Source organism: Sinocyclocheilus rhinocerous, unplaced genomic scaffold (assembly GCF_001515625.1).
Source record: "Sinocyclocheilus rhinocerous isolate Xijiao unplaced genomic scaffold, SAMN03320098_v1.1 scaffold79, whole genome shotgun sequence".
In the NCBI taxonomy this organism is placed as follows: domain Eukaryota; kingdom Metazoa; phylum Chordata; class Actinopteri; order Cypriniformes; family Cyprinidae; genus Sinocyclocheilus; species Sinocyclocheilus rhinocerous.
In genome coordinates this window covers 135,787-146,136 of record NW_015638023.1, presented here as the reverse complement: position 1 = coordinate 146,136, position 10,350 = coordinate 135,787, and the positions used below count along the sequence as shown (strand labels likewise).

General features: G+C 38.6%; 1 protein-coding gene across 1 annotated transcript in view; it reads left to right on the top strand.

Moving 5' to 3' along the window:
• The first annotated feature begins 8,692 nt into the window (after positions 1-8,692).
• Positions 8,693-10,350, top strand: part of LOC107749406 (histone demethylase UTY-like) — a 26,044-nt gene continuing 24,386 nt past the window's right edge. The window contains exons 1-2 of the mRNA XM_016564551.1: positions 8,693-9,178; positions 9,295-9,358. Coding sequence (XP_016420037.1) covers positions 9,018-9,178; positions 9,295-9,358 — 225 coding nt within the window. The 5' untranslated portion in view covers positions 8,693-9,017. The remainder of the gene's footprint in view (positions 9,179-9,294; positions 9,359-10,350) is intronic.

Sequence of the window (10,350 nt, the reverse complement as noted above, 5' to 3'; positions counted from 1 at the left end):
TCTGAAATGCGTCTTTAATAAGATCAACACCTGCAGCTTATGAACGACTCGGGTAAAGACATTTTCCTTCAAACGGCACACATCACCTAACAGCATTACCCTGGTAAAAACCATTCAATGTTTTTGGACATGTACCACAGGGTATCATAATATTAAACTCCTTTGATTCTACAGTTTTAAAGCCATATGCTGAACTTATTTCATCAGTAATGTATCAACAGTGCCATGTTTGTTTCTTTCTTTGTTTGTTTTATATTCTTTGAACCGCCTTATAAATATATAAATCATTATATAAATACCTGGTGCATGAATCTGAGTAACTATTGAGTAGCATGGTATGGTAAAACCATTGAAATGGCGTTGAGATAGTGAATTGGTGGGTTTTTGTTAAATGTGAGCCAAAATCATCACAATTAAAAGAACCAAAGACTTAAACTACTTCAGTCTGTGTGCATTGAATTTATTTAATACACGAGTTTCACAATTTCAGTTGAATTACTGAAATAAATGTACTTTTCCACGACATTCTAATTTATTGAGATGCACCTGTATTATTATGGTAATTGTATTTCTTCTGCAGATGTTTTTTGATCATGTATTCAGTCCAGCCACATGACCTTGACTTTGTGTTTCTGTTGAAATTAAGTATTTTCAATTAAATTCACGTTCATATGCAGTGTTGTGGAGTAAATAGTTACATGTAAGGGAATTATGTAATTTAATTACAAAATAAATGTAATTGTAATCAGTTACTGAGATGAAATGTGTAATTAAATTAGTTACTTATGAAAATGCTAACGATTACAAAGCAGGTTACATCTGAATTTTTGATTTAATTGATTTCTTTCATAAATTGCAGTGACTGCTCTAAAATATGAGACACCAATGTCTCAGGAGTTTAGTACAGAGAATAGGGGACACATGCTTAATTTTTTAAGATTAACTGTTTTTTCCAAGGCATTGTTAGATTCCAGTGTTTCCTGTCATAGCTATACAAAGATTCGATTTCAAAACAGTATTATAGCTATTAAACTATTTCTTATGAGTTTAAATCTGTATTTAACCTCAGAAAGATCTCAAAGTAAGTCTGATTTTGTGGTGGCTGTGCTTTAAAATTACATTATTATAATCTTAATTCAAGTGAAGGATTTTGAAAGTCGGACCGTAATTACAATCCCAATTCCAGAAAGGTTGGGACGTTTTGTGGAATGCCATAAAATCAAGAATATGTTATTTGTTCATTCTCTTTAACCTTTATTTAATTTGACTGACGTACAAAGAAAAAATTTCCAATGTTTTCACTGGCCAACCTAATTGTGTTTTGTAAATATAAACAAATTTTGATGGCTGCAACACACTCCAGAAAAGTTGGTACAGAGGCATGTTTAACTGTGTCACATCAACTTTCCTTTTAATTATAATGTTTCATTGTTTGGGAATTGAAGATACTAATTGTTAAAAGTTTTGCAAGCAAAATATTCGTCCTTATTATTAGACCTGATTAGACCTGGCATTGTCTTGATCTAATAACCATGGACTTCCCATGAAAGACGTCATCTTGATGGCAGTATATGTCTCTGTACAATCCCAGTATATGCTTCCGTGTCAATGGTACCGTCTTTCTGAAGTACTCCTGAGCCCATGTGGCTATATTTCACACCGCAGCATGATGCTATCTCATGCTATGCCATCTGAGGGGTCAAAGGTCACACACATTCACCTCAGGTTTCCTGCCTTGCCCTACGCAGACTGAGATTTCTCTGGATTCCCTGAATCTTTTCACAATATTATGTATGGTAGTTGGTGAAATACCCAAATTCTTTGTGATTTTGCATTGAGAAATTTCTAAATTTGGCACAAAGTGACGAGCCATGATCCAGCTTTGCTTGCAGAGACAGAAATGCTCCTTTTCTTCCCAAACATGACACCCTCACCTATTACCAGTTCACCTGCTCACAGTGAACTGTTTCAAAACCGTTTAATTTGGATATTCTATAACCTTTTTACTTTTATTTTGCCTATGTCCCAACGTTTTTGGAGTGTGTTGCAGCCATCAAAATCAAAATTTCTTTATATTTACAAAATACATTTAAGTTGGTCAGTGAAAACTTTGGAAATATTTTCCAACTTAAATAAAAGTTAGAGAATTAACAAATCTCAGATTCTTGATTTAATTGCATTTTACAGAACTTCCCAACTTTTCTGGAATTGGGGTTTGTGGTGTTGAGCACTACTGTAAGGTTAACCTAAACCTAACCCTGACCCTGTCTGGTGACTAACAGTTGAAAACATTCGAAATTTTGAAAAGTAATCAAATGTAATGAGTTACATTACTTTAATAAAATAATTGAAATAGTTACACTACTTATTAGATTTTAAATAGGGTAACTTGTAATCTGTAACCTATTACATTTCCAAAGTAACCTTCCCAACGCTGCTTATTTGTATAGTGCTTTTCACGATACAAATCGTTGCAAAGCAGCTTCACAGAAAATAAATGTTTCTACATTATATTTAGGAGTAGCTTGTCAGTGGTGATTATGTCAAGGTGATTTTCATGGAGGCCCCACAACAGCCAAGCACTGAAAAAGCAAGCATCAGACCAACTGCAGCAATGAGTAATTAAAGCCATTTTAAGATGATTTTAGTCAAAATGGCTGAAAAATCATGAATACAACCACTAATAATATGACTTAATGGGTTATCAGTTTTGACCAATAGGTGGCACTGTTATCAAATCGATGTGGTGTGTTCTGTGTGAGGTGACAATGGCACACACAAAGTTTGGTGTCAATATGTCAAAGCTTTGCAGAGATACAGCCTCAGACGTAGTCTGGCATCATGCCTCAAATTTGTTGCGGTGCTATACAAAAACGGTTTGGTCTATAAACACGAAATCCATAACTTTTTGCCAGCATGGTCTGAAGATGATCTGAGTTCAATTTGGTGAAAATTGGACCAACGGTCTAGGAGGAGATCGAAAAAGTAGGTTTTCAACAAAAATCAAAATGGCGGACAGGAAGTTTATCTGACTATGGCAAATTAGTATCTTATGTTCTCGGCATGACCCAATGAATATATTGAGACCAGTTTCATTACAATAGCTAAATTTATTCAAACGTTATTAGCATTTTTGTACATTTCATTTTAATTATAATGAAAATAATTATTGTATTGCAGATTTCTCCAGATCACTCGCGTGTTTTCATGCATGCAGCAACTCACCCTAAAAAGTTTTTTTTTTGACCACAAGGTGGTGCTGACATGAAACTTTTTGAGTACTGTCAGGACGTGGTGTCGAAGACACATACTGAGTTTCATAACGATACGCCAATGCGTTCGTAAAATATGGCATTTTACGACCAAATCCAAAATGGCCGACGCCCAAAATGGCTGACATGGGAAAATTGGGTATGGTTCGACTCGGCATGCTGCACTGAATCTAAAGAGACCAGCTTTGTGATTTTTGGCCAAACCATTCAGAAGTTATAAGCAAAACTAGCCATTATTCATATCTCCTCAGCACTAGGTGGCGCAGCGCCGAAACTGTGCAGGTTGCCTCAGGTCATGCTTGTTATAACACACACCAAGTTTGAATTAGTTCTGGTACTATGAAAAGGTTCCCGCGGTGCGAAAGGCCATAATACGCCAAATCGTTGTGGAGATAAAGCGTCACATCCATTTTTGCGTCCTCTTTGCCGAATTCGTTCACACGTTATTTGAGAATGGTTTGACTAATCAACTTGAATTCCATAACTTTTTGCCAGCATGGTCTGAAGATGATCTAAGCCAATTTTGGTGAAAATCAGACAAACCGCCTAGGACGGAGTTTGAAAAAGTAGGTAGCGAAAAAACTAGACCTTACGAACCAAGAATCTTTGTCCATTTGACTCGGCATGAGCCAAGGATTCAGAGGAAAAAATAATTTTTCTTCTAGACCTTACGGTTCAAAAGTTATTAGCATAAACATGAGTGAAACTTTGGACAAGTGGTGGCGCTAGAGAGTTTAAGTTAGAGACACCAAACTTGCTGTGGTTAATGTTGAGACTGTCCTCTATCAGTGTGCCAAATTTCATAACTTTCCCGCAAGCGGATCTATGGGTTGCCATAGACTCAAGAGCGGAAGAAGAATAACAAGAACGCCAACGGAAACAATAGGTACCATCGCACCTTCAATGCTTGGCCCCTAAAAACAGGGTTGCATCAGAATGTGTTTTCTAGTTATTAGCTTCACTCCTGGTTAGTGAAATCAGAGAATGGGTTATGGTTAGGCTTGTGTGTGTCACAAAGAACGAGGAGAACATTCATTTTTTTAATTCGTAAAGCCGGAAAAATAAAAATATTGTGAAATGTAAACTATCCATTAATTAACTCGCCGCTGACATGCAGTTTATCAGAGCAGGAGGCTCTCAACACATATACACACAATCATTCACTCACACACAGACTAGACAATAATCATTCAAACACACTGCATAAGCTGTTTAAATGTGCATTTACACTTACATTTAATGATAAAGATGTTTTATCCAAAGCTACTTATAAACAAAGAGCATCACAAGCAGTTTGTCATGAGAGTCAACAATATTTGCAGTTTTAAAGTATAAGCAAATCTTCATTCAATAGCTATAGAGAAGAAGAGAACATGATTTTATTGAACTGATTAAATATACAAATTAATAATAATAGTTAAGTGCCTATGTATATGGGTGTGGATTAGTTAAGTGTTTGCAGAAGCTGTTGTGATGGTTTTAGCAGATCAGCGGATCTCTCGTGCGCTGGATGAAGTGTTGTACGTGCGGTGTGTATTGAGGAGGGCGCGGATGCAGCAGCAGTCCTGAAGGCCGAGGTTTAAAACCTTGAAATCGTGCTGGCGGCTACAGGTGAAATCTCTTAATATTCACTCTTTTGAGCAACTTCCCCAACACCGCTGACATCACATACGAAATACAGAGGTACATTCGTTTTCTATGTAATGTGGTTCTTACATTTGTTCTCCCTCGTCGCCGTACCGTTTATCTGTATTTATCTGACCGAGCAGAACGTTGCCGGTGCGCCTAGCTCTGGCAGTGTCGGGGGTAACGCATTACAAGAGTTTTGGGGGTAACGCATTACAAGTAATGCGAGTTATGTAATCAGATTACTTCTTTCAAGTAACTAGTAAAGTAACGCATTACTTTTTAATTTACAAGAGAATATCTGAGTTACTTTTTCAAATAAGTAACAGCAGTTACTTTGTTTCCATGTGTTGAGTGACAGCTCTGGTGTTGCCATGGTGACAGAAATCAGGAGTGAGTGCAGAGCTTTGTGTGTGAACATGATCTTACTGTAGTTCTAGACTCGATATGAACAAAAACAGATTCAGTGTTCCTCAAAATGAATAAAAACAGTCAACTGCAAACTCAGAATATTATACAAACCTGCAATAATTCAATCTTAAATAAGACAAATATCATTTATCATGATCTTACTGTAGTTCTAGACTAAATATGAACAAAAACAGATTCAGTGTTCCTCAAAATGAATAAAAACAGTCAAATGCAAACTCAGAATATTATATAAACCTGCAATAATTAAATATGTTAAATAAGACAAATATAATTTACAGTATGTATTTAATCCCATTTTATTAACCAATGTTTTTGCTACTGACCTTCTATGATCCAATTCAATCATACTAATAAGCAAAAATGACACATTTGTGATTCATTTTTGTTATAGCTAAACAGTGTTGAACTTTCTTCTGCTGCGTCATATTCTTCATGTGATTAGTTTGAGCGGCGCCCTCTACTGTACAGACGTGAATTTACATTTCCTTCAGCCTGAGGCGCATTCACTGCACTCTTGTTGTGAAAGGGCTTATACTTATGTTTGTAAAAGAATAACTTTTTTATATTAAACACAAACAAGTAAGCCCAGCGCAGCGTAACTCAAAAGTAACGTAACGCATTACTTTCCATAAAAAGTAACTAAGTACCGTAATTAGTTACTTCTTTACGGAGTAACGCAACATTGTAATGCATTACTTTTAAAAGTAACTTTCCCCAACTCTGCGCTCTGGTATTCAAATATCAGTAAAGGTCTGCAATATGAGCCAAAAACAAAAAAGCAATATAGGTCCCGGTGTATGTCATACATCAGATACTGTTGTGGGTAGATAAAATCATATTTGCCATAGAACAAATGAGTAAAAGTACATTATAAAAAATATATATTCATTAAAAGTATTTATAAACTTATTTGTATTAAAGCAGCAATACGTGATGACATTCTGTATATTTAGCTTTCAGTATTAAGATTAAAAGGTTTGTGTTGTGAATGATTGCATGCCAGCCATGAATTTACATTTCCTTCAGCCTGAGGCGCATTCACTGCACTCTTGTTGTGAAAGGGCTTATACTTATGTTTGTAAAAGAATAACTTTTTTATATTAAACACAAACAAGTAAGCCCAGCGCAGCGTAACTCAAAAGTAACGTAACGCATTACTTTCCATAAAAAGTAACTAAGTACCGTAATTAGTTACTTCTTTACGGAGTAACGCAACATTGTAATGCATTACTTTTAAAAGTAACTTTCCCCAACTCTGCGCTCTGGTATTCAAATATCAGTAAAGGTCTGCAATATGAGCCAAAAACAAAAAAGCAATATAGGTCCCGGTGTATGTCATACATCAGATACTGTTGTGGGTAGATAAAATCATATTTGCCATAGAACAAATGAGTAAAAGTACATTATAAAAAATATATATTCATTAAAAGTATTTATAAACTTATTTGTATTAAAGCAGCAATACGTGATGACATTCTGTATATTTAGCTTTCAGTATTAAGATTAAAAGGTTTGTGTTGTGAATGATTGCATGCCAGCCATGAAGATACCATCAAAACATTACGGAAAGGACAGATGAAAGACAGCAAAATGAGAAAAGTAAAATTAATAAGACAGAAAGTAGACAAAGACAAATACAGGGCAAGTGAAGTATTACAATTACATTTGTCAAACACAAAGACTGAACTGCTCATTCAGCTTTAAAAAACAATGGTTGAACATATTTTTTAAATATGAATAACTGTAAAGTGCACTAAATTGATAAGCACATGTATTATTTATATTCTTTCAGGAGTTGCACCTCTAGCGAAAGGCTGGAATTACATTACATTAAAGAAACCGTGAGCGAACAAACAGATATGTGACCCTGGAGCACAAAACCAGTCTTAAGGTCCATTTTGTAAGCATAAACAGAAGTGTTTTAGACTGACTCTCGGTGTAAACAGCTCACTTTCACCTCCATATCATCAAACACTACGTGAGTGCAGAAGCCAAGTCCTGACTGGTTCAGTAGTGTACAGGCCAGCAGATCTTCAGGTGCATGATGGGAAGACGCCCTTCACCGGAAGCACGTTTTAACTCGAGAGGAGAGGCCAAGCAGAAAGCCACTCGATACCACACTGTTTTTCTTCACAAACTCAGTGGTCTGAAAAACAGGAGGGTTTATGAGGTATAACTATTCATAACCAAGAGAGGGCACTGCTACACGCAGAAAAACAAATGATAAAACTCATGTATGGCGCTGAACTAATTAAAAAAAGACAGTTCTTCTGGATTGAGTCTGTCTCAGTTTGTTCTGTTTCTTCATGTGATCTCAGACGGACTGATGATCATCAGAGCTCTCAGATACAGAAATCTCACTGCATTATTACAATTAATGTTTGGAAATGTAAACTGATATTTCCTACTGACACACAACAGCAAAAGACAGAAATAACTACAACTATTTTTTGTTGGTGAACATACTAATCGCTTTTGCACAGTACAGTATATATAATATGGAGTGTAACCTTATGTCGTAACATTAATAGCTTTAACTTAAGACTAAAATATTAGCCTTATAAAAACCCACAATACTTCATAAGAACATGATTTTTGTGGCCAGGACGCGTTTTAGCGAGATTCACCCAACAGAACTGGCCAGACCCTGACAAAACCGAGACGAGCTCATTCTCAGTCTTCGTGTTTAGGAGAGGAGTTGTGTCTACGCCTGTCAGTTTATTTCATGTAGTCCACACGACGCGTGTAGTGCTTTAGCTGTTGTTCCGCCATTTTGGGTGCTGCGTGTGACGTCACGGCGTCAGGTGATGTTGACAGCTGCGAGCTCCGCCTACAGCCACGTCAGTGTTTCAAACGTCAGACAGAACGTCCGCTTATAATTACTGCGTTTTCATATCCATAACACACACACAAGTGAAGAGTTTGCATTCGTTTCATTTCATAATAAACTCACAGCACTAAATAAACGAGCAGGACTGAACGCGTTGCTTAAAGCAGACGGGCGACATTTGTAAAGGCCTTCCTAAAGACGGCAGCACATTGTACAGTGTTCGAGGGAATTAAAACAGCTGAAGGATTGGGCCTCAGTTTAACCCTTAGCTGCACGGCTGTCAGTCCGATTTCCCCGTTTCATGAAAACCACACCTCTCTATTCGCATTTCATAACAACGCTAATGAGCCGCTCGGGATCCAGTGTTTTTGGGAATCGTTTTTGTGACCTTTCCGTGTCTCGGACGTTTCTTGTCGCGCACTCGAGCGATCGTTACAGGACACAAAATTACCGAAAGGACTGGAGCACAACATTTTGGGACGAGGCCAGTGACGCGCTCGCGTTCTGCGCAGCGATTGGCTGTGGAGCCCGGGAGGGCGTGGCGACGTCGTGGGTTCGCCTGTGTGACACAATACAACAACTTTAATCCGCTAGCGAACACAACTTTGAGATTGTTTTAATACGTCCAGCGTTTTTAAGCGTGCAACGGGCCGCAAGTCGCGCATAAACATTGAGCCGCCGCGTCACAGTTTATTTCTACAAAACAATGTGAGAGGACGCGCCGCTGGAGGGCCAGCTCACTTCGCACGGGGCTTCAGACGCTGAGGCGCGATTTACTGGAGAGAAAAAAAGTTCGCGTTTATTGTGGCTTTTGGACGCACGGAGCTCGCCTTCCCTCGATTTCTCGGTGCGATTCCATGAAATCGTGCCGAGTGTCGCTCGCCGTCGCCGCCGCTCGACGCCTCAGCGCCGCTGGTGATGAGGAGAAGAAAATGGCGGCGGGAAAAGCGAGTGAACCCGAGGAGGACGCGCCGCGGCTGAGCGCGCAGGAGAGCGACACTCTGGCCCGCGTCGACAGGTCGGAACCGGCGCTCAACGGAGCCCGCGAGCGTCTTTTTGAGTGCTTTTGATTGTTTCTGGCTGTGAGGCGTGTGTGAGTTGATCCTGAGCCCTGTGTGTTTGTCTCGTTCGCAGCTCTCTGTTCGGATACCAGCGGCTTCGTGAAGATGGCGCCAGCACGAAGGCCCTGCTCGTAAAGGTAAAGATGCGCGTTTGAATCAACGCTTCACAACGCACACATGCGGTGCAAAATGACAGCGAGTGCCACGGTTTCCGAGCTCGAGGCTGTGTGCGGTCTGGGCGGCGACGCGTCCTGTATTTTCTCCTCAGAGTCGCGCGGCTAACGCGCTCGATTTGACTCGTCCGTCGGCGCTTTGGACGCGTCTCTGCCCTCCGATCACACGGCCGCGCGTCGCGCTCTGTCAGTGTCAAGCCTTCAAACGTCAAATATACAGGGGATTGGTTACTTCTTTAAATTATAAAAAAGTAAATATATGAATGGTATTATAATGTTATACTAAAACTAAAACTAAAACAATGGAAAAACCCTTAAGATAACATGTAGAAAGAAAAAACGCATCTTAAGCGTGCAGAATAACATAAATGGACTTTGAACGATTACGTAATTGTGGCATCCATAATTGTAATCGCGATTAGAAATTCGATTAATTGTGCAGCCCTAACAAATAATCAAACTACAAGCAACAACACAAATAAATACAATAGAGCAAAGATGCAAATAAAATAGTGTCTTTCAGGTGTTTAACAGTAATTTTCAGGCACAGAAAGTTAAAAGTAAACGCATGTAAAATAACAGTGCATATTTCACTGTATAAGTTACAAAATCTATTACATCAACAGAAGTGAGTGATTTTCTTGTATTATTATTATACAAGAATTATTATTTTTTTGTGTTAGTTTGTTAGTTCAGACGCAAGTCTTGAAAGAGAAATCCATATTTGCACAGCACGCGCTGTCTGACAAGACTCTGTGTGTGCACACGCTACGGATGAGTACACACACACACACACACACTCACTCACTCACTCACTCTCTCACATTCACTCACTCACTCACTCACTCACTCTCTCACACACACACATTCACTCACTCACTCACTCACTCACTCTCTCACACACACACATTCACTCACTCACTCACTCACTCACTCCTCAATTCCTAATACACTCA